The sequence below is a fragment of the Gobio gobio genome, assembly GCF_949357685.1.
Source record: "Gobio gobio genome assembly, chromosome: 3".
NCBI lineage: Eukaryota > Metazoa > Chordata > Actinopteri > Cypriniformes > Gobionidae > Gobio > Gobio gobio.
The window spans coordinates 59,948,165-59,973,245 of record NC_137099.1 but is presented as its reverse complement, the minus strand read 5'-3'; the positions used below and the strand labels follow the sequence as shown (position 1 = coordinate 59,973,245).

Sequence of the window (25,081 nt, the reverse complement as noted above, 5' to 3'; positions counted from 1 at the left end):
TTTATTTCTACTGCTTCTGTCACACTTTTGCGGGAACCAATCACAGACTGGCTTATCCACCTTGTGTGCTATTGGCGGGTTTAACATGATGACGGATAGAGAAGCGATGGATCAATGCCCGTTGATCACGCCTCTTGTGATCTGATTGGTTGAAGGACTCTCCAATTGCATACAGATTCATTTGAATAATGCATGTTGATCATGCCTCTTGTGCAGTAGAAAATACAGAGCAGACTCCCCAGACCAATGTTCAATCTTAAAGGATTAGTTCACTTTTAAGTAAACTTTTGCTGATAATTTACTCACCCCCATGTCATCCAAGATGTCCATGTCTTTCTTTCTGCAGTCAAAAAGAAATTAAGGTTTTTGATGAAAACATTCCAGGATTTTTCTCCATATAATGGACTTCAATGGTTTCCAAACGTTTCAAGGTCCAAATGACAGTTTCAGTGCAGCTTCAAAGGGCTTTAAAAGATACCAGACGATGAATAAGGGTCTTATCTAGCAAAACGATCAGTTTCTGCGAGAAACCGAGCAGTATTTTTGCTATTATTTTACCTCTTTTCAAATGAACGTGATCACCTCTTAGCTCCGCCATTACTTCCGCTTAGTGAGGTCAAAATACGAGCGTGGTCATAGATGTATGCGTAGATGCCTCATTAGCGCTTGCACGGATCAGTAGAATGAGGCATCTACGATTGATATATCTATGACCACGCTCGTATTTTGACCTCACTTAGCGGAAGTTATGGCGGAGCTCAGAGATGATCACGTTCGTCTGTTAAGAGGTAAAATAATAGCATAAATACTGCTCAGTTTCTCGCAGAAACTGATCGTTTCGCTAGATAAGACCCTTATTCATCGTCTGGTATCGTTTAAAGCCCTTTGAAGCTGCACTGAAACTGTCATTTGGACCTTGAAACGTTTGGGGCCCACTGAAGTCCATTATATGGAGAAAAATCCTGGAATGTTTTCATGAAATACCTTAATTTCTTTTCGACTGCAGAAAGAAAGACATGGACATCTTGGATGACATGGGGGTGAGTAAATTATCAGCAAAATTTTATTTAAAAGTGAACTAATCCTTTAAATTGAGCTTGGTCTGGTGATAGCCAGACAAGTTAACATACATTTTATTGGTGTGTAATTTTATCGTACACCTTTAACCCTTTCAACCCCACAGGAACATCCTGTAGTGTTCACACTACAAAGAGTCAAAATAACATTCACCCTGTATTGCAGTGAGATAAATTCATTATGGCTTCAAAAATGTGCAGTGATGTCTGTAATCACTTTGATCATGAACAATAAAATTATGTGCAGTATTAGAATGTTGTAAATTCTCTGCTTTAAATGCCGTGTATCAGTGCTGTTGTTATGGGAAGAGTGCATTCAAAATGTGTTTCTCTTTCAAACCATACACTCTCAAAAAAAGAATACAAAATTGTACCTTTTAAGGTACAAGTGGCCTTCACTGGGGTGGTACGAAATTCACTTTAAAGAAAGGCTTTCCATTAAACAAAATGGTCAAAATCATTTGTGACCCACTCCATGTCTCCAAACATATTGCACATCTTATGATCTTACTCATGCAGTTCACTTTCCATAGTTAACATAGATTAAATAAAAATAAAAATAAACTTTATAATAGTCATATTTAAGCATAAATATGAAACTAAATATGTTTTCTTTAGGCCCAATGACTACAACACATTGCTTGGCTAAATTATTTAAAAAAAAAATGCTTTATTATTAAAGTGCAAAGGCCAATAAATTAAAAAAAAGAAGACGATATAGGCAATTGATAAAAAAAAATTGAATAAATAAAAAAAAGATATAGCGCCATGGTCTAGGAATTGTCTCTGGATGTTTGACAGTATTGATTATTCTAATGATTGAACTGAAAATGCGCGCCGCCTTGCTAGAAATTGTACACAATTTCACACAAAGAACAGGTAATGTCGGGAAATAGGCTACAGGACGGAGACAATCCTTGTGTATTTGCTGTGACCAATAATGTGTTTATATTTATTTATTCAGCAGTATCACTCGATGTAAGAGAGAAATTAATTAATCAGGTTAAGAACAAATTTTAGATAAGTATATAGGTTTAGCTGTTACGTAGGCTATTAAAGCATAGGCTTTTAACAGCCAGGTCGCCTGTTAAAAAGCATTATGAATACTTTTTTTCTGTCAGTTAACCAGTTGCAACATACAGTTGCAAATAGGCCTACACAGTAAAATCCCCAGTGTTAAATTAACACTGCTCAGAACACATATGGTCCCACTCTAGGGCTGGGCGATATATATCGTGAGATTGTTATGCACATCTCATCAGTAAAGCCGGTTAATTGATTAGTAGTAAATCGCCTTCACCTGCTTTCAGATGGAGCGGCATTTATTACAAAGAGCCGTAGTTCACTGACAAGCTGAGCCATATCGCATTAATATCGTGGACGTATCGCCAGCGATAATTAATGCGATATGGCTCAGCTTGTCAGTTAACTACGGCTCTTTGTACACAGCAAAAACTCCAGTGTTAAATTAACACTCCTGGGAGTGTATATGAGTCCACTCAAGAGTGTTGAAGGTAATGAGATAATTAAGTGATTAATTTAGTGATGATTGATCATTATTGAAGACACCTGATGATAACAAGCAGATTCTCTGAAGGAGAAAATCTCAAATTGTAAGCCACCGTTATGGGGATGGGTGTGTGCATTAGTTGGGCTCTTGACCCTTATGTTATTAACTTTAGATTATGTCTGGCTGCTGCATCTGAGATATAACTGCCAGAAGAACAAAGATACAAAGTGATCTGTTGGTTATATTATGTCAATCATCATTTGAACTACGTTTTTGATTTACGTTGCGGTTTACAGCATAACTGTGATTCTGCATAAATATACAAAGTTTTAGATATAATATAAAGGATTTCTTAAAAGTTGTTTAAAAAAAAAGTCTTTCTTATAGGCACACACAGATGTTAAGATTCAGTCTATGCATCTCAACAATGGTGACGAGCAGAATATTCAATTAGGAAAAGAAAATTACATAGACAATTCAGATCATAATTTATTCATACCGCAATGCATGATGGGAGCCATTAATGAGTTGTGATTGGTGGTAGCCACTGCAACATGCTTTATTATTGTGACCATTGTTGAGACTCACAGGCTGATTATTGATATCTGTGTTTCTATATAAATTAATTTGAAAGTCTTTTGATCAGGAAAATGTTTATTAAATATTTTGGATTATAAGAAAAAATGATAAGTACATACTGTAAAATCACAAAGCTGCTGTTAACAAGTTAAACCAAACTATCTCAAAAAGTTTCATTTTTCTGATCACAGCATGATTATGTCAAAACATAGCCCACACTATCAGATCACACTTTTCTTTGTTAATTTGACTGTTATAAATCATAAAAGCAGACAAATAAAATCTAAAGTTAAGAATATAAGGGTCAAGAGCCCAACTAATGCACACACCCATCCCCATAACGGTGGCTTACAATTTGAGATTTTCTCCTTCAGAGATTCTGCTTGTTAACATCAGGTGTCTTCAATAATGCTCAATCATCTAAATTAATCACTTAATTATCTCATTAACTTCTCTAACTTCTTTCTTAATTTAACACTGGAGTTTTAGCTTTGTAGTAAATGCCGCTCCATCTGAAAGCAGGTGAAGGCGATTTACTACTAATCAATTAACCGGCTTTACTGATGAGAAGCGCATAACAATCTCACGATATATATCGCCCAGCCCTATCCCACTCTACAGAGTGTTAAAGTTAATGAGATAATTGAGAGATTAATTAAGTGATGATTGACCATTAGTGATGACACCTGATGATAATGAGCAGAATCACTGAAGAAAAGATAAAAAAGAAAAACACAAGAACTACGACTGAATATAAAAAAGACATTAAATATCTGAAGATCTCAGCAGAGGATTAAACAACTCCACAAACAGCATTACCAGCTTCACACATTACTAACCAGACTGACTTTATTTCTGTCAGACGTCTACAGAAGCTCTTATTGAGAATTAACAAATTTTTTGTTTGATTTTGTTTAGAAAATTGTTAGTTCTTAATGTCACCATCATGGTGATCAGTGTTTTCTTTAGTTGGCCAGTTTGATGACTTTTTATTGTTCGTGTTTCTCTGACGGCTGTAACAGAGTTTGTTATGGCAAGAAAAGCAAGAGTAAACACAATCAGATGCTGTCTGCTGCTCGATGATGATAATGTGAACATTGTGTAGTGATTAAATTTATCGGTTTTATGACTGAGTATGAGCAATATACTATTAATTTTTTTTATTGTGAGTCTAGAAAAGATCCAGCAGTGTTTTAATCAGAAGAGCTGAATTCGTAGCAAACGCTCCCCACCACAATGGTGACTTCAAGTGAAACATAAATATCAACATCTAAACCTCTGTTATTTCTCAGTAAGAGCTTCTGTAGACGTCTGACAGAAATAGTCAAAGTGTGTCTTATGTCTGTGATTAAGGGCAGCTCCAGTGTCTCAGTGAGAAACACTGTCTCCTCACAGCAAGAAGATCCTGGATTGAATCCCACGATTCTCTCACCATCCAAAGATGTGTGAATTACAGATGCTAAGTTGTCTAAAGTGTCTAAAGTTTATTTTATTTTCCTGATTTCTGGACAAACACACACTGTCTGTGAGTTGCTTTGCAATAACAAATGGAAAATATGTCCACAATGAGCACATTTGAACTAGTTTTTAACCTTGAGGTTCCATGAACGTCTATATCGGACGTGACGAACACGTCAAAAACAGACGTCATAAAAACTTTCATTCTGGCTCCTCAGTGGACGTCTTTTCAACGTACGCCTCTAGGGGCAAAGACATTGAAAAGACGTCTTTTAGACATAACTTTGCTCAGTGGGAACCGTCTGTACATTTTATCATGGTTTATCGTGAAACCGGTAATCGTTCCATCCCTACTACATACGTTTATAATTTTCTATAAAACGTCAACATCTAAATCTCTGCTAATTCTCAACAAGAGCGACAATAAAGACAATAAAATAAATAATGTCAAACTGACTGGTAAACTGGTAAACTGGCTGGAAGTCAGTTGTAGTTCTTGTGTTTCTGCTTGTCTCTTCTCTTTTTCTGTTCTTCTGGTTTCACTGTCATTCAGTGATTGTGCTTGTTAAAAGCAAGGGATCCGTGTCTGAATTTCACTCACTCTGTCAAATGGACTATGTAAGTGAACTAATGTAGGGAATAGTGAATGAGGGTATAGGGTGTGATCTGAAACAGCCTCTGAGTGTCAACTTTGAGCGCTGTTATTTCACAGTATATTCCTGTAGGCTCTTTTCTTGAAAATGACAAATTACCCGGAATGCATTGTTTTTTTTATGGTATATTATTGTTGAATGTTAAATAGTATGTTATTGTCAGAATTTGGATGTTTTTTAGAGCAATGTTTAACAGCGTGCCTTTTTCTTTTATTCAAATTATTTAAAGGACTAATTAATTCTCTCTTCTTTAGATCCCTGATGAACAGAACATTTTCTCTGATGATCCTCTGGAGAAGCAGTATGTGTATCTAGAAGCTCAATTTCCATCCAAAATCCTGGAGCAAGTGGTCATGGTCTCATTCCAGTCTGGATATATATTTGTTCAGACAGACAAGCCCATCTACACGCCTGCTAGCACAGGTAAGAATAAGTGCTAAAAACATGATAAATATAGAGTGAATTAATGCATAATGTGAAATTTCAACATGTTGTCATCAGCATGACATCAGCCAGTCAACACCATGATATCATGCGCTGATCACAGTGAGATCACATCATTCTCATACAGTGACACTCACAGTGTTTGTATATGTGAGCTCATTGTGAACTCAAAATGTTGAGCAGGTTATGAGCGGCTCAAATATCAGTCACCAGGGGACATTCTACTTCCTGTTTCTCAACACTATCACAGTGGTCTCACATGATGAGCTCAGACGGACTTTATTTCTATGATACAATGTTGGTTTGTTATTGACGATAACAACATAATCATTAAAATATATTTATTATAATAGACCTACGATTATACGGTGTATGATCCAGCAGTGTCATAATCATTTATGAAGGATTTTTAAACCATCACAAGACTTAAATATTTTGAACTACTGTGTTATTTATAGGGATGGCTGACGCGAAACTGATGTTTCAGCGCTTTGACGAGATCCCGAAGCGCAGATGTTTCGAAACACTGCTCTGAACTGTGATTCAAATCACCCATGTCACATGACTATGGCTAAATGAAGCTTCGTGTTTCATCAGGTGGTGCCTGTCAAACTGCGTTTGAGATTTAGAAGTTTGTTTTCTTTAGTTGGGCAGTCTGATGACTTTTTAATGTTAGTGTTCCTCTGGCTGCTGTCACTGAATTTGTTATGACAAGATAGCAAGAGAAAACACAATCAGCATGGCTGCTTGATGTTATGATCATTGTGTAGTGACTTCAATCATTGATCTTAAGACTGAGAATGAGCAATATACTACTGACTTAGTTTTATTGTGATTCTAGAAAAAATCCAGCAAAGTTTTAATCAGTAAAGCTGAATAAGTTTTAAAACCGTTTGTACACTAAAGATACATGTATACGTTTTTTTTTCCCCCAAGCAACAAAATTGTACCTCCTCTGTACCTTTTATGTCTGAGAGTATAGTATGAACACACAGTCAGGGGGCTGTGAGGTTACACTTTTAGTTCGCTGTGACCTCACATTGTGACCACATCATGAGGATCTTGTGAGCTCATGGTGAATTCACTGTGAGATCAAATTGCTGACTGGGTATTCAGTTTATTCTGGGTATACTGCTCCTTTTATCAGTGTTTGAATCTGCATAAAAATCAAAACAATCAGAACTCATATTTCAGTTTTTGCTTTGTTCTCTTTTACAGTTCGTTACAGGATTTTCTCTCTGATGCCCAACATGAAATACCTGAATTCTTCTGCAGTCACTGTGGGGATCATGGTACACACTTTAATAGCATGCACGCACACACACACACACACACACACACACACACACACACACACACACACACACACACACACACACACACACACACACACACACAATGGTTTCCATGTTTTGGGATATAATGGTTTTTATACTGTACAAACTGTATAGTATCTCCCCTTACTCTTACCCTACCCCTAAACCTACCCAATTACACACAACTTTCTGCAGTTTTACATTTTCAAAAAGCATCACTTACGCCCTATTTGGACGGTAATTGTTTCTCATGTGGACCCAGCAGGCACAGTATGTCAATGTGACGTCAGGAAGACGTTGCATTTTGGTTGAAAATGAAAATTGGTTTGATGTCTAAATCCAACGTTTGTTTGACGTCAAGCTCCAACGTTGGGCAGACGTTAAATTTTGTTTGGAATAAACACAAAAAGTACACTTATTACCAGCTTCACTTATTATTAACCAAATTGACTTTATTTCTGTCATCTTCAGATCCAGGCATCTACAGAAGTTCTTATTGAGAATTAACAGGAGTTTAGATTTTAATGTTTTGTTGACAATTCAGTCACCATTACAGTGATCAGTATTTGCTTTAGTTGGGCAGTTTGACTCTTAACCTTTTAACATTAGATTTTATATGGCTGCAGGAACTGCGTTTGTTATAACAAGAACTGATGTCAGCTATTTGATGATGATAAAGATATGATCATTACGTAGTGTTTGATTCATTGATCATATTCAGGGTCTATTATTTGTTTAGATATCACATTATTCATTTCTCATTATTACTTGTATTAGTCCTGTGATCATCCAGCAGTGTTCTAATTTGAGGGATTGTGCACCAAATCATTTTAAAGATACACACAGACATTAAAGAATCAGCATATGAATCTCAATAATGGTGACATGCTTCATGCCGCAATGCATTCTGGGCGCTTCATACAAAACTAGTCTATGGCTCCCAGAAGGCATTGTGGCATTAAGCACGTCTCAATTGTTGAGATTCATTTGCTGATTATTGATGTCTGTGTGAGTCTAATAGATGCTGGAGATCAAAATGTTTAGTGGACAACGTAGAATTACAGGCTTGCTATAATTAATAATACAAAATGATCATGTAACAAAAGAATAGATTCTGGATGACATCAGAGAAGCAGACCATTATATGATCATATCTTTGTCATTAAGTAAGACAACATAATCTGATCACATTTTCCCTTGCATTTCTTGCCATAACAAACACAGTTTCTGTGTTCACAACAAACGTGAATAGAGCGTCTGGAGCGAGTGATTTCAATGTTAAGTCAATGGAAAGGTGCATTGACGCGCGTCTGGAGGTCCCACGGCGCGATAGACGTGTTTCACACAGCGTGGTGGACGCAATTCCGCCTCATTCGCGCATCCAGTTCGCGCGAATGACGCAAATTGGACATGAAGTGAGCGTCTTGCGCGATACACGCGTTATGTGCGAGTGGTGCTTTTTGTGCATTCACGCGTTTGTAGCAAATTCGCGTCTGACGCCTAGTTGAAAAATCTGAACTTTGGCGTCAATTCGCGCCACATTAACCAATCAGGAGCCTGCTTGCTGCTGTCACGTGGTAAGGTGACGTGATGAGAAACCTTGCATAATTAAAAAATACTACTAATGTGTCACAAAATGTACTTTTAAGACTTTTTCAGGTGAGAATGTAGTTGTTTAATGCTTAAATCTGTGGATTATTTATAAAGAGAGCGCCCATTTAAAAAAAGCAGAGCAGCCTTTCCTCGGCTAGTCCTTCTGACGTTTGCAAACTGATATAATAACAGACTCAAACAACCCATCTAAATGAAACACTGATCACCATAATGGTGATCAAACATTTCAAATAAATCATCAACACCTAAACCTGTTAATTCTCAAAAAGAACTGAAGACAAATGACAGAAATAAAGAGGTATGATGTATTTTCAGTTGATTTCATCTAAGGCTATGGCTGAAGTCAGTTGTAGTTCTTGTGTTTCTCTTTCCTTCAGTGACTCTGCTCATAATCATCAGGTGTCTTCAATAATCAAACAATCATCACTCAATTAATCACTTAAGTATCTTATTAACTCTAACACTGCTTCAGTGTTACTTTAACACCCTGCTGGTGGTTCCCATATGAACACCGAGCGGTGTTAATTCAACACGACGGAATTTACTTTGTGTGCCTGCTGGGATTGTTTTTTTTAACCACTTAACTGTCACCGCTTCCCAGCAAGCACAGTGATGTAGGCTCCACATGGGTTAGCCCTGGGGCCAGTTGCATAAACTAAGCCATTATGTTAAGACAGTGTCTTAAGATCTAGTATGAGCCTCTAGCAGTTAGGCAAGTGGCATTCAGTCTTACTTTTCGTATCAAATTAGGCCAGTCTATGTTTTTATGTAACTGATTTAAAAAAATTATGAACAGTCTTAAAGAAAATTTTTTTATGTCTAACTTGTAAGACTAGTCTTAACGGTTTATGCAACCGGCCCCAGATGAAATGTACCACTGAATCAGTGTTGGAGTTAGTGAGATAATTGAGCATTATTGAAGACACCTGATGTTAACAAGCAGATTCACTGAAGGACAGAGAAACAACAACTACAACTGACTTCAGCCACAGCCTAATGCTGCGTTCACACCAAACGTGAGCGTCTGGCATGAGTGATTTCAATGTTAAGTCAATGGAAAGGCGTGTTGACGCGCGTCTGGAGGTCCCGCGGCGCGGAAGGCGAGTTTCGCGTCCAGTTTGTGCGAATGACGCATATTGGACGCGAATTGAGCGTCTTGCGCGATACGTGCGTTACACGCGAGTGGTGCGAATTCGTGTCTGACGCCCGAGTTGAAAAATATGAACTTTGGCGTCAATTCGCGCCACGTTAACCAATCAGGAGCCTGCTCGCTGCGGTCACATGGTATGCTTAAAACGCTTGATTTCTACGCTCGTCCAATTCGCAGCGGACGCACAAATGGATTCAAAATGTTCACGCGTCTAGACGCGGTAGACACGATTTTGACGCGCTATTTGCGTTTGGTGTGAACGCAGCATAAGATGAAATCAACTAACTATTAACTTTGTTTTATTGTGATTCTAGGAAAGATCCAGCATGGATTTAATCAGAAAAGCTCGTTTTAAAACATACTGTACATTAAAGATCTCCGTATTTTTGTAATTTGTTGCATTTTTAAAGACTTTATTTGACAGTTTCACATTGTGACCTCATGCTGAGGACAGGTTCAATTACATTATTCCTGTGCTTTTAAAATAATCCTAAATAAATTATTTAAAATAATAAGCAATGAATCTCCTGAGTATCCAAATTTCCCTTAAATGTAACTTTTTAAAGTATTTTTATTGTGTTGACATTCTTACTTTTTAAACATACGTTTTTGAAGCTTTTTTGAAATGTTTGGGACATGTTTTGTCCCTTATCTCAAGAATCAGTTATTTAATTTAATAATAGGAAAACAATATCCTAATTATGATTTAATTATTTAAATCTCCTGTTTAAAAAATAGGAAGATAGACATTACAGTTAAAATGGGTTTCTGTCTTGTGTTTTATCTCAAAATGATGGATGTGATTTAAAAAAAAGTGGAAATGAGTGGAAATAAGTTAAGGCAGCCTCTTATTTACATAAGGTAAACATAATGCTGTGGTTATTTTTAACACAATTATTTCATTTCACTGCTGATCGCATCAAATGCAGTGTTTATGCTGTGTTTCTTAAGAATCCACAAGATGTCACAGTTTCATCACTGAAGATATTTACAGACAGAGGGATGACGTCTGGACTCTACGCCATTCCTGAAGTTGCCAGGTGTGTAAAACACTGACAGGACTGAAGATATTCAACCGTGCGCCGAATGAACCGACAACATTTTTATTGCCTATAGTGTCTTATTCAAGGTGTTATCATCTTTTTTAATGTCATAAAAATCTGACATGATTGTGTTCTGTATGTTTCAGTACTGGGATGTGGAAGGTGGTCACTTGGTACACAAACTCTCCTCAGAAGAAGTTTACTGCTGACTTTGAGGTCAAAGAATATGGTAAGATCTGAGTCACCAAACTGTTGTTTATGAATAACATCTGAAAAATATGTATTTCAAAACAAGACAACTGAGTGTGCTACAGGAGAATAAGCTCATGTGTAGCCATACGTTTTCATTGGATATATGAGAGAAAGAAACAACAGAATATTTCAAGGCACTACTGAGATTTTTTTTTTATTATTTAGTCAAATTTAGTGCAACGTAAGTGCTTTGGCATTTTTATTTCAAAAATATTTATTTATTTTGTGTCTTTTGTCTGGTTTGGTTTATAGTGCTTCCAACCTTTGAAGTGAAATTAAACCCCAGTAGGTCATTCTACCACGTGGATGATCAGAGCCTGACGGTCGACATTGAAGCCAAGTAAGAAAACATATTTTGTAACATATTTATATAATATAAACCCTTGCTTAAACCCTTGACCCAACCATTCTTTCAAAATTGTGTTTAGTCCAATGACGTTTAATAAAGAGTTTGTTTAAACATTTTATCATCTGGATGTTTTAGACATCATGAATCTACACACACAAGCTCTTATTGAGATGAACAGAGGTTTAGATGTTGATGGTTCATTGAAAGTTTCATTTGAAGTCTCCAGAATCGTGATCAGTGGCTCCTTTATTTGAGCTCTTGACCCTTTACTTGTCTTTTAATTATTCTCTTCCTGCTGTAACTGTATTTTAATAAAAAACATTTGTTATTGCGAGAGAAAATATAATTACATATTTCTTGATCATGTCATAATCTCAAGATTTTATTAAGTTTTTGAATAATTGGATGGTATACATTTATTTTATTTATGTGCTGTTAGTTATAAATGTTTTGTGAAACTACTCCATGATGTCCAGCAGTGCAGAATTAATTCTCAAAATAAAACAATAATACAAGGTTTTCAGAAAGTTTAGAGCTGCAGCAGAATCTTGTCAAACACACAAATCAAGATTCAGCTCATGAATCTCAACAATGGTGAAAAAACAAAAGCTTCATGCCGCAATGCATGCTGGGAGTCATAGATGAGTTTTGCACCCACTGAGCAAAGTTATGTCCAAAAGACGTCTTTTCAACGTCTTTGCCACTAGAGGCGTACGTTGAAAAGACGTCCACTGAGGAGGCAGAATGAAAGTTTTTATGACGTCTGTTTTTGACGTGTTCTGCACGTCCGATATAGATGTTCATGAAACCTCAAGGTTAAAAACTAGTAATGTGCTCATTGTGGACATATTTCCCATTTGTAATTGCAAAGCAACTCAGACAGTGTGTGTTTGTCCAGATAATCATGACAATAAAAGAAACTTCGCTCACACCTTTAGACACTTTAGACAACTTATCATCTGTAATTCACACATCTTTGGATGGTGAGAGAATCGTGGGATTCAATCCAGGATCTTCTTGCTGTGAGGAGACAGTGTTTCCCATTGAGACACTGGTGCTGCCCTTAATCACAGACATAAGACACACTTTGACTATTTCTGTCAGACGTCTACAGAAGCTCTTACTGAGAATTAACAGAGCTTTAGATGTTGATATTTGTTTCATTTGAAGTCACCATTGTGGTGGGAAGCGTTTGCTTTAGTTGGGCTCTTGGTCCCTGTACCTGAGTTAGCTTTTCTTTATCTGCTGTAACTGTGTGTGTTAAACACAATACTTATGGCTGAGAAAGCAAAGATAAAGTGACATCAGGTACTGACTAAACTTTTGGAAAGTGATCATTTGATGTTTTTTAAAAGTTTTGTGTGCTTGTTTGGCAAATAGTCACTATAATCTTGTGAATCTACTGTATTGGCACCAATAGCATCAAAATGATCACTTGTCCTGAGGGATGATAAAACGGTATGTGCACACAATATTTTGAACAAATAGTTCATATGGTCACACACAGACATCAAGATTTTGCATATGATTCACAACAACGGTGACAATCAAGCATGAGTTTTGTACTATGAAGCTACCCATCATGCATTGCAGCATGAAGCTTTTTTGTTTTGATTGTCACCGTTGTTGTGAAGCATAGGCAAAATATTGATGTCTGTGTGTGACTATGAGAAATATTTTCTCAGAACATTGTGTGCACATACCGTTTTATCCTTCAAGAAAAAGTGATCATTTTAATGCTATTGGTGCCAATACAGTGTTCACAAGCTTATAGTGGATATAATCAATGATTACTTGCCAAAAAAGAACACAAAACTCAAAAGCACAACATCATATGCTTGCTATCTGATGATTTAGTCATCAACAACGAGCTGACCGCACCTGATGTGACTTTATCTTTGCTTTCTCAGCCACAACTATTGTGTTTCACACACACACAGTTACAACAGCCAAAGTAAAGCTAACTCAAGTACAGGGACCAAGAGCCCAACTAAAGCAAATGCTTCCCACCACAATGGTGACTTCAAATGAAACATAAACATCAACATCTAAAGCTCTGTTAATTCTCAGTAAGAGCTTCTGTAGACGTCTGACAGGAATAGTCAAAGTGTGTCTTATGTCTGTGATTAAGGGCAGCACCAGTGTCTCAGTGGGAAACACTGTCTCCTCACAGCAAGAAGATCCTGGATTGAATCCCACGATTCTCTCACGATCCAAAGATGTGTGAATTACAGATGCTAAGTTGTCTAAAGTGTCTAAAGGTGTGAGCGAAGTTTCTTTTATTGTCATGATTTCTGGACAAACACACACTGTCTGTGAGTTGCTTTGCAATTACAAATGGGAAATATGTCCACAATGAGCACATTACTAGTTTTTAACCTTGAGGTTTCATGAACGTCTATATCGGGCGTGCAGAACACGTCAAAAACAGACGTCATAAAAACTTTCATTCTGGCTCCTCAGTGGACGTCTTTTCAACGTACGCCTCTAGTGGCAAAGACATTGAAAAGACGTCTTTTGGACATAACTGTGCTCAGTGGGTAGGCTTGTTTGAGATGAGAAAAATCTGCACAGAACCGATCACCGGTGATCAGCGCGAGATGCATTCCGGTTAGAAATGTGTCCGAGGGCGGTCCGCCTTGCTCTGATGTCATGCTGACGTATGTCAAAAAACTCTGGCGAGCGAAAGAACGATGTGTCGGATTCTGCAGTTGAGCGCAGTTGCTCTCCACCGACTGCGCGGAGCAAAAGCATGATGGGAAACGACTTGCTGACGACACAGCTTAATGCTTATTGGTTTAAACAACCGTGATGTATGGTTCTTTTTTTTAAATGTTTGATTTTAAAGCTCTGAGATCATGTTTTTATGTGTGAATATTCCCAAACTCTCTAACAAAGGCGATCTCTCTGTGGGTTATGTGATTGTTGTCATATTTATATAAAAAAATATAAAAACATGTATGTAGGCCTAATTAAAGTCAAAATGATTGATAAACACGTCTTTCGAATGGAAATAAATAACAAAAACTTTGGGTGTCTTGTTCATAATATTTATTTTCATATAAAAGTAACAGAACTTAAATTACATCCAGTTTATCAGCAACAAAGCGCACGAGTGTGAATCCCGCGATATCCGCCTTTGATCTCGCAGGTGTCGGATCCACTACGAGAAGAGAGAATTGTCCGGCTTGCCTGCACTTTTTTTACTCCTCCCCTCACTGCAGCCGCCTAGTCTCGGCTGAATTTCAGGCGAGGCGAGGCACATCTCAAACAAGCCTATTATGGTGACTCCCAGAATGCTTTGCGGCATGAAGCTTTTGGTTTGTCACCATTGTTGAGATTTATGAGCTGATTCTTGATGTGTGTGTGTGAGACACCATAAATTGTAAGATTTTATGCACAATGTGTATCTAAAACCAAAAGTGCAGTTGATGACAACACTGTTACAAAAATATTAACTATAAAAAGAAATATACTATTTTTACAGTAGAAACAGTCACATTTTAACACAATTTTTGTCAAAATACCATCAACACACTCAATGTGTTGTTATTTAAAAGTCCTGGTCTTCGTGATACTATTTTTCAAACTTTAGTTAGTGTGTAATGTTGCTGTTAGAGCATAAATAATACCTGTAAAATTATAAAGCTCAAAATTCAATGCCAAGCGAGATATTTTATTTAACAGAAGTTCCCTTTCAAAGCCTACAGCGAACGGCCGGTTTGGACTACATCCCTGTACATCCTGCTTTACTGACGTCAATAGAACAGTTTGTGGTCTAATGCTGTGTTCCAGGCAGGTTTTTGAGCCCGTAAATTACAACTTCAAACCACGACTCACGACTTTGTAGTGTTCCAGGCAAAGTCACGCCAAACTGCCTGAGCGCAAGGAATTGTGTGGTAGTTTGATGTAAACAAAGCATGTCGGACCGTACGGGGTGTATGCTCATTTACAATCCTTTCTATCGCCAAAGGTGCTTACTCCTTGCTTATTTGAGGGAAACGGAGGAGAAAAACAGCGCAGACGGCAAGAAAAGCTGTTATACCTTTTATTTTACGTTATTTGTATATTTGTTTCATAAACACCACATCCGTAGGGGGCTGCCATTGTTGGTTCGCGGGCTATGTGACGTCAAAACTCGTAACTGTGAGTACACGTTGACTGCCGTTCCTGTCCACTTTCACGGGTAGAAGGTTGGAAAAACACGGGTTACGGGTTGCCTGGAACGCAGCATAACCTCCACCCACAAGAATGCGCAAAAAAGGGGCCGTGGTCTTGTTGCTCCCGCGTGGAGAAGAGGAAATGTTGCGTTCGTATAGTTTGTTTGTCACCATGTCGTTGAGAAACTGTTATTTTCATCCCGGTGTCAAATCACCTTTGTTTGGCTGTCCCAGGGACGCTGTACTTAGAGATCATTGAGCAAATGCATCTCCGTTATGGTGAGAGGCGTGACCTTTCTGGGCAACGTGCGCTAAGCTGCTGTCGAATCACAACACGGGAACCGCTAGCACAATCAGAACTCGTTACGTGTTTCTGAAGGAGGGACTTCATAGAATAAGGAAATTCTCAGGCCGTTTTTAGGACAGTGAAAACAGCAGTATACAGATAAGTAAATTGTGTGAAAAATACTGTTTTTTTACACGCGAAACATGAACACATGTTATATTGCACACTGTAAACACAATCAAAGCTTAAAAAAAATACGAAAAACGGGACCTTTAACACGTCTCTTTTTACAGTGTGGGTTTAGATAACATCACAGTACTGAGTCAGCTTTACTAAACGCTTTTAAATAACTAGATCACTACAGTCATCTAATCAAAGATGGTTCCGAAATCTAGACTTAACCCCTTAACTGTCACCGTTTCCCAGCCAGCACAGCAATGTAGGCCCCACATCCGATTGCCCAGAAGAAATTAACACTGCTCAGTGTGCACACTACAGACTGTTAAATAAGTTAATAAGATAATTAAGTGATGATTGAGCATTATTGAAGACACCTGATGATAACAAGCAGAATCACTGAAGGACAGAGAAACACAAGAACTACAACTGACTTCAACCACTTAGATGAAATCAACTGGAGATAAAAGAAGCCATTAAATCTCTGAAGATCTCAGCAGAGGAGGATTAAACAACTCCACAAACAGCATTACCAGCTTCACACATTCCCTTTATTTCTGTCAGACGTCTACAGAAGCTCTTATTGTGGTTTAGATTTTGATGATTTATTGAAAATAATAGTTTTGTTATTTTCGAAGTCATCATTATGGTGATCAGTATTGCTTTAGTTGGGCTCTTGACCCTTGATTTGTCAGCATTTTTCTCTCTGGCTACTGGAACTGTTTGTTACGGTGAGAACAGCAAGATAAAATTGATGATGACAAGTTGATGACAACTGATGTTGGCTTGTTGTTAATTATACAGTTGTTATCATCATATAGTGCCTTATTTGCTGATCTCCTGAGAGTCATTGATTATAGTAGCCTTGTGACTCTACAGTAGGAGATCCAGCAGTTTTTGTATCAGATAAACTTAACCCCTTAACTTTCACCGTTTCCCAGCCAGCACAGCGACGTAGGCCCCACATGGGTTAGCCCAGAAGAAATTAACACTGCTCAGTGTGCACACTACAGGCTGTTAAATGTAACACTGAATCAGTGTTGGAGTTAATGAGATAATTAAGTAATGATTGAGCATTATTGAAGACACCTGATGATAACAAGCAGAATCACTGAAGGAAAGAGAAACAACAACTACAACTGACTTCAGTCACAGCTTTAGATGAAATCAACTGAAGATAAAAGAAGACATTAAATCTCTGAAGATCTCAGCAGAGGAGGATTAAACAACTCCACAAACAGCATTACCAGCTTCACACATTACTAACCAGACTGACTTAAAATCTGTTAATTCTCAATAAGAGCTTCTGTAGTCGTCTGACAGAAATAAAGTCACTCTGGTTAGTAATGTGTGAAGCTGGTAATGCTGTTTGTGGAGTTGTTTAATCCTCCTCTGCTGAGATCTTCAGAGATTTAAGACGAGGGGTGACCGTGCTTTTTCTATTATTGATCCAAAATTGTGGAATAGTCTTCCTCTACACTCTAAAAAATGCTGGGTTAAAAATAACCCAAGTTGGGTTGAAAATGGACTAACCCAGCAATTGGGTTGTTTTAAGCAAACATTTAACCCAACTGCTGGGTAAGTCCATTTTCAACCCAAATGCATTGCGGTATGAAGCATGTCACCATTTTTGAGATTCATAGGCTGATTATTGATGTCTGTGTGTGAGAATAGCTTGAATAGAGCGTCTGGTGCGAGTGATTTCAATGTAAATGGAAAGGCGCGTTGACGTGTGTCTGGAGGTCCCACTGCACGGAAGGTGCATTTCGCGCGGCGTGAAGGATGCGAATCCGCCTCATTTTCGCACGAGTGGTGCATTTGGTGCATTCACGCGTTTGAAGCGAATTTGCGGCTGATGCCCGAGTTGAAAAATCTGAACTTTGGTGTCAATACACGCTGTGTTAACCAATCAGGAGCCTGCTTGCTGCTGTCACGTGGTAAAGTGACGTGATGAGAAACCCTGCGTAAATTAAAAATACTACTATTGTGTCACAAAATGTAGTTTTAAAACTTTTTCAGGTGGGAATGTAGATGTTTAAAGCTCAAATATGTGGTTTATTTATAAAGAGAGCGCCTATTTAAAAAAAAAAAAATCTTGTGTTTTTGGAGTTGTGAGATCCAGGCGATCACTGCTCATAACCCGGCGAGAACAGCCTTTCCGCGGCCAGTCCTTCTGACGTTTGCCGCTGGCTCTGATGTCTTTTAGTGGTGCATCTTATGTAGATCTAATGGGCGATCTTTGGTGTCATGAATCTATATTTTGTTGTCTGCCAAATCGTTTTTGACTGAGGGCAAAGACAAATTTCATAACTTTATTTTTTAAGGATATTTAAATATACATGCAGTGAAGATAATGTAGGAGTTGCCTGGACCACATTTGTGTGGCTATTAATGTTTAATATATATTTGAAATGAAAATGAAAAGAGGCAAAGTGGTGTTTTATGACATATTTCTCCTGGAGTGCCTTGAACGCGCGTCCATATCGCTTCCAGTGCTGGATTTCAATGCGCGTCCAATTTGCCGCTGACGTGCGAACGCAGCATTAGAGTACAGTTTGAATTGGCAGTATGGTTTTGTTCTGGGCAAGAACTCCCCCCTCCATCTAGCCTAACATGGATAAAAGCAAAAGAACAACGATAAAATCCCCCATGAACAAAACCGAAGCAACATTAACATCAATGTTTTTCATGACAATCACATTTTGGAATGTCAGAAACTAAATTCTGACTGTGGATAAGAGCTGGGGATGGTGGAGGGTAATTGGCTCCTGAGCTTGACTAACGTGACCTGCCAGAACTGACACTTTATTCAACTATATAACACAATGAGCAACCAAAACTTTTGCATGTGGATCAGGGACAGTCATCATCACTGTTCAGTTTTTACAGCTTGTAATTGTATGTTTTTATAGGTACCTGTTTGGAAAGGATGTGGAAGGAAATGCGTTCGTGGTGTTTGGTGTGATGGACGGTGAGAAGAAAAAAAGTTTTCCTACCTCTCTTCAAAAGATTCAGGTGAGAGAAAACGGTTTACATGTTGGAATCAATCTCATTTCTCCTCACATAGAAGTTAAATACACAGTAAATTCCCCGTTGTTGAATTAACACCGCTCGGTGTTCATATGGGAACCACCCTCAGGGTGTTAAAGTAACACTGAAGCAGTGTTAGAGTTAATAAGATGCTTAAGTGATTAATTGAGTGATGATTGTTTGATTATTTGAGACACCTGATGATAATGAGCAGAATCACTGAAGGAAAGAGAAACACAAGAACTACAACTGACTTCAGCCTTAGATTAAATCAACTGAAGATAAAATAAGACATTCAATCTATCTTATTAAAACCAGATTGACTTTATTTCTGACATCTACTGAAGTTCTTTTTGAGAATTAACAGAGGTTTAGAGGTTGGTTTTATTGAAAATGTTTGGTCACCATTATGATGATCAGTGTTTCATTTAGTTGGGCAGTTTGACTCTTGGCTTTCAAAGGTAGTTTGTGTTCTTTGTAACCGTGTTTACTCAAACACATAATTTGTTGCAAAAGAAACCATGAACAGAAACAGTCTTGTGATTTATCTTTCAATAGCATAAAAGAGAATGATATTTGAAACATAAAAAATAAATCTGGCCAATTGTTGTTGCTAGATATTTATCAGCAATCCTTGCTTGCCCAATATCAAATATTCAGAAATTTGTTGTTTAAATACAGTGTGAAGAAAACTGCTATACGCATAGCCACAGAAACATCAAGAATCAGCATATTAATCTCATTGACGGTGACAATACTTCATGTCCCCTAGATGTATCTAAAAATATACATTTAAGATGACTGATCTGCGGCAGTAAAGCATTTATGGTGAAAATCTACAAAAAAAAAAAACTTTTATTAACATTTCTTTTAACCACTTTTCTCAAAGATTAGTTTGGTCAAAAAAAAGATGATGATAACTATTTCACCTGATAATTTATGTTTATGGATTGCTTTGCAACAAAGTATGTGTTTCAGTTAGCTCTGTTACTAAGACCACAAACTGACATAAAATGCCAAGTCAAACTGGCCAACTAAAATAAATACTGATCTCCATAAACATTTCCCATAAAACATCAACCTCTAAACCTCTGTTAATTCTCAAAAAGAACTGTAGACAAATGACAGAAATAAAGTCAGTCTGGTTTATAATAAGAGAGATTTAATGTATTTTCAGTTGATGTCATCTTAAGCTGTGGCTGTAGTTGTGTTTCTGTGTCTCTGTGTTTCAGTGATTCTGCTCATTATCATCAGGTGTCTTCAATAATCAAACAATCATCAGTCAATGAATCACTCAAGTATCTTATTAACTCTAACACTGCTTCAGTGTTACTTTAACACCTGCTGGTGGTTCCCATATGAACACCGAGCGGTGGTTAATTCAACACCAGGGAATTTACTGTGTATGAAATTACATTTTACTGCATCTTGTAGACTGATGTTGTTGTCTTTCTCATATATGAATAGATCAAGGATAAAGATAAAGGAGGAGGTACTGCAGAACTGACCAAGGATAAAGATAAAGGAGCAGGTACTGCAGAACTGACCAGGGAGATGATCACTGAGACCTTTCCAGACATGAACCAGCTGGTTGGACGATCAATCTATGTCTCAGTCAGTCTTTTAACAGAAAGCGGTAAGACTCAACAGATACTGTACATCTTAATGTTCACATGCCTGTGTGTGATTTTATATATGACAGGCTAATTGTGTGTGTGTGCGTGTGTTTCAGGCAGTGAAATGGTGGAAGCAGAAAAGAGAGGCATTCAGATTGTGACGTCACCGTACACCATCCACTTCAAAAAAACACCACAATTCTTCAAACCTGGAATGCCCTTCGGCATCTCGGTATAAAACAATAGTTGATTTTACACATTAAGCTTGGCAGTTTGGCTATTCTGGTCAAATGCACAGTAACAATTTAGATTAAAGCTCAGAAAGCAGCGTAACTTTTGTTGTATAGTGTACCTAAAAAATATGTACAGGAAGATATAAGGGAACACTATGTAAAGTTTGGAGAATAAAGGGGTAACTACCAGGAAAATTAACAAATTATTTATACTGTAAGTATTTTAGAACAAAGGGGTATTTATGTTTCCTGTTTTCCCAGGACATGTCCTGTTTTCAAGTCCTGTCCTGGCCCTAATATAACAATTTTCTATCCATACAGAGGGGGCATACTTTAAATGTATTTAAATTAATAATGAATCTTTGAGTAAACTTCGAGTATCATTTGAGTATCTCATTGCAAGGCCGAGTGTCATGTTTTTTCGGCAATCAAAATATGGTCACCCTAATTTATGGGGTAAAATCCTCGTAAAATGTACTGTAAAAAAACAGCAGCTGTTTTTACTGTAAACGGTTTTAGGTTTTACGGGACAGTACTTAGTTTTCTGTCTATTTTACAGTTCAAAACCATATAATTTAAAGGTTCTCTGTTAAACCTTGCTATAAAAAATATGGCCAAATTCTGACAGTAACATACTTTTTCCATTAAACATTAATATAGCATAGAAAACAATGCTTTCTGGGTAATTGTAGTTTTCGAGAAAATAGCCAACAGGAATATACTGTGAATTAACAGCGCTCAAAGTTGACACTCAGAGGCTGTGTTCCTTTAGCCTGACGTCGTCATACTCAATTCTAGTCAGAATATGAGTCTGATCTGCTCCGTTGGGCTGTGATTATGGGGCGTTTTTTTCAACCAAACTAGGAAAGACCTCACTACAACCAATCAGAGCAACGGAGCGACGCATAACGTTAGTTGTCAAATGTCAACAGAACTCAACGGCGCTGTGTTGCCAAGTCCGTGGGTTGAAGCGACCCCAATTATGTGATATACAGACCCAGGAATGTGAATTTTAGCAGGCAGTCCTGCCAAAATAACACATTTTAACACAGATCACACCCTACACTCTCAGAAAAAAGGTACAGTGGAGGTACAATTTTGTTCCTTGAAGAAGTATAATTGTATTTGTATAACTGTACCTTTAAAAGTACACAATTGGTCCTTGGTCCTACAATTAAACCATTGGCAGGCAAGTTTGGTCCTAGTGAGTCGCTGTCCTGCAGAGTTTGGCTCCAATCCTGAAAGATATCTATAGAAGCTCTTACTGAGAATTAACAGAGGTTTAGATGTTGTTTTCATTGAAAATAAAATGGTGATCAGTGTTCCATTTAGTTGGGCAGTTTAACTCTTGGCCTTTTATGCAAGTTTGTTATTTTATACAGTGTCAACAAAACACATAATCTGTTCAAATCTAAAGAAACCATAAACAAAAATTGTCATGAAGACAAATGGTTGACTAAACTCATCACTGACCAAAACAAAAAAAAATTCACCAACAATACTTTCTTGCCACATATCAGACAATCTGAAAAACAAAGTTTAGACGCACACAGATATCAAGAATCAGCATATGAATCTCAACAATGGTGACATACTAAATGCAGCAATGCATGCTGGGAGCCATGTGTTTTATACTGTGGTGGCTTAGTAGGGTTGGAGCTAAACTCTGCAGGACATCAGCTCTCTAGGACCAAACTTGCCTACCCCTGACTCAGAGGTACAAAAATGTACCCTTACGGGACCACACCACAGTGACGGCCACTTGTACCTTAAAAGGTACAATTTTGTACTCTTTTTTTTTGAGAGTATACCCTCATTCACTATTCCCTACTTGAAAAATTATGTTTTATTGAAAATGATAAAGTGTTTGCTTTAGTCTTCCACTAAAGATGATGCGGAAGAGAAAACGGAAGATGATGGATGGATGGTTTGCTTTAGTTGGGCTCTTGACCCTTGACTCTTTATGGATTTGCAGATCTGATCTGTCTAATCTTTGATTTAATGGGTGTTTTATTTTTATTGATTAAAGTATACAGTTTATGTGATATAGGTTGTAGAAAAAAATATGGAATATATATATTTTTTTCTCTGGGTTCTTTAAAAGGTATACGTGACAAATCCTGACCAGACGCCTGCTAAAAATGTGGTAGTGGAGGTCAATCCTGGAGATAAAACAACAAGAAAAACAAGAGCCAATGGCATTGCAACGTTTATCATCAACACTCCAGGAGGATCTTCCACACTGCAGATCACTGTAAGCCCTGCTACCTCAACTAATGTTCATGTTTCACTGGAGAATTAGTGGAAAATAGATCAGTAAACAGAGGTTTAACAAGAAATGGAGCATTGACACCACATTAGAAAACAATCAATTTATTATTTCCAGGCAAAGACCAAAGATCCACAATTAAGAGATGAACAGCAGGCAGTGAAGACGATGACGGCTCAGGCTTATGTTCCAAAAGGCGGCTCCAAGAACTACCTTCACATCGGCATTGATGCTGCAGAGCTTCAGATCCGTGATTCAGTGACAGTCAATCTGAACACTGGACAAAGTCCAGGAGACAAAGATCAAGATTACACATACATGGTGAAGATTATGATTATTTATTGTTCAGCTGCAGCACAAATATATTAATTTATTATGTCAATATTTGATTTACTACCACAGCTTGTGTTTGAAACCGTACAAAGTGCTTAATTCTTGTTTTTATTTGTCTGCCTCATTTTCAGATCTTGAGTAAAGGTCAGATAGTTCAAGTAAACAGGTTTAAGAGGCAAGGACAATCTCTAGTGACTCTGTCTCTACCTGTAACCGAAGACATGGTGCCGTCCTTCCGCTTTGTGGCTTATTATCATGTGGGCTCGTCTGAGGTGGTGTCTGATTCAGTCTGGGTCGACGTGAAGGACACGTGCATGGGAACGGTGGGTCAACCATCACAAGAAATGTCTGATGTGCTGATCAACTAGGTCTGAATCAGTGTCTCTCCTTTTAACAGCTCAAGCTTCAGGTGAAGAACAAGATGAATACCTATGGCACAGGAGATGAAGTCACTCTGCAGATCACTGGAGATCCTGGAGCTAGAGTTGGGCTGGTGGTGGTTGACAAGGCTGTGCAAGTCCTTAACAAGAACAGACTCACTCAGACGAAGGTGAAGGAGCTTCTTCATCATCGGAAAACATCTCATGACTGCTTCTGGCATAAAACATACATTCCTGGTGTTTTCTTTGCATCTCTAGATTTGGGACATCGTAGAGAAACATGACACCGGTTGTACGGCAGGAGGTGGAAGGGACAGTATGGGGGTTTTCAGTGATGCAGGACTGATGTTTGAGTCAAACACTGCAGGAGGAACCAACACCAGAAATGGTTTTTTTTTTTAATGATTTTATTTTATTTCAGCTAATGAGAATATTATATTAGCATTATTTACTGAATTATTATTTAATTTTTAATCCAAGTTTTTTTTTTTACAATATACTAATTAATTCAAATGAATTTTCCTCTAAATTCCTAGTGCCTGAGTGTTCTGTCCCTGCAAAGAGAAAACGAAGAGCTGAGAGTCTCCTGCAGATCACTAGTACACTGGGTGAGGAACTGGACTTTACTCAGACGAATATTTGCAGATATCAACATTTGCAAAACTCGGCAGCTAGAATTGTATTTGGGGCTAGGGCAGTTGATCATATAACCCCTGTTTTGGTAACATTGCATTAGCTACCAGTAAAATTCTGTGTTGATTTTAAAGTTCTTATGTTAACATATAAGGCATCTGGCTCCTCAGTACTGAACCAAGCTTTTAACACCGTACATGCCTAGTCGCAACCTGCGTTCTTCTCAGAGCGGGCTCTTAGTTGTTCCTACAACTCAGCTTCACTCAAGGGGTGATAGGTCTTTCTCATCTTCCCACTGAGCAAAGTTATTTCCAAGAGACGTCTTTTCAATGTCTTTGCCCCAAGAGGCGTACGTTGAAAAGACGTCCACTGAGGAGCCAGAATGAAAGTTTTTATGACGTCTGTTTTAGACATGTTCTGCACGTCCGATATAGACGTTCATGGAACCTCAAGGTTAAAAACTAGTTCAAATGTGAAAAATAAAAGAAACTTCGCTCACACCTTTAGACACTTTAGACAA

General features: G+C 37.8%; 2 protein-coding genes across 3 annotated transcripts in view; both read left to right on the top strand.

Annotated features, from left to right (window-relative positions):
• The window catches only part of LOC307122967 (uncharacterized protein), a 158,576-nt gene that overhangs the window by 8,895 nt on the left and 124,600 nt on the right, over positions 1 to 25,081 (top strand). The window lies entirely within an intron of this gene.
• The window catches only part of LOC307122952 (complement C3-like), a 119,895-nt gene that overhangs the window by 3,948 nt on the left and 90,866 nt on the right, over positions 1 to 25,081 (top strand). For both annotated transcript variants that reach the window (XR_013816112.1, XM_079811297.1), the window contains exons 3-16: positions 5,531 to 5,699; positions 6,939 to 7,012; positions 10,752 to 10,840; positions 10,990 to 11,072; positions 11,348 to 11,435; positions 18,980 to 19,082; positions 20,565 to 20,733; positions 20,830 to 20,945; positions 23,051 to 23,200; positions 23,333 to 23,536; positions 23,680 to 23,871; positions 23,946 to 24,098; positions 24,187 to 24,316; positions 24,465 to 24,536. Coding sequence is in view for 1 of the 2 variants with exons in the window: in XM_079811297.1 (XP_079667423.1) it covers positions 5,531 to 5,699; positions 6,939 to 7,012; positions 10,752 to 10,840; positions 10,990 to 11,072; positions 11,348 to 11,435; positions 18,980 to 19,082; positions 20,565 to 20,733; positions 20,830 to 20,945; positions 23,051 to 23,200; positions 23,333 to 23,536; positions 23,680 to 23,871; positions 23,946 to 24,098; positions 24,187 to 24,316; positions 24,465 to 24,536 (1,792 nt within the window). In the remaining variant the exon portion in view is untranslated. The remainder of the gene's footprint in view (positions 1 to 5,530; positions 5,700 to 6,938; positions 7,013 to 10,751; positions 10,841 to 10,989; positions 11,073 to 11,347; positions 11,436 to 18,979; positions 19,083 to 20,564; positions 20,734 to 20,829; positions 20,946 to 23,050; positions 23,201 to 23,332; positions 23,537 to 23,679; positions 23,872 to 23,945; positions 24,099 to 24,186; positions 24,317 to 24,464; positions 24,537 to 25,081) is intronic.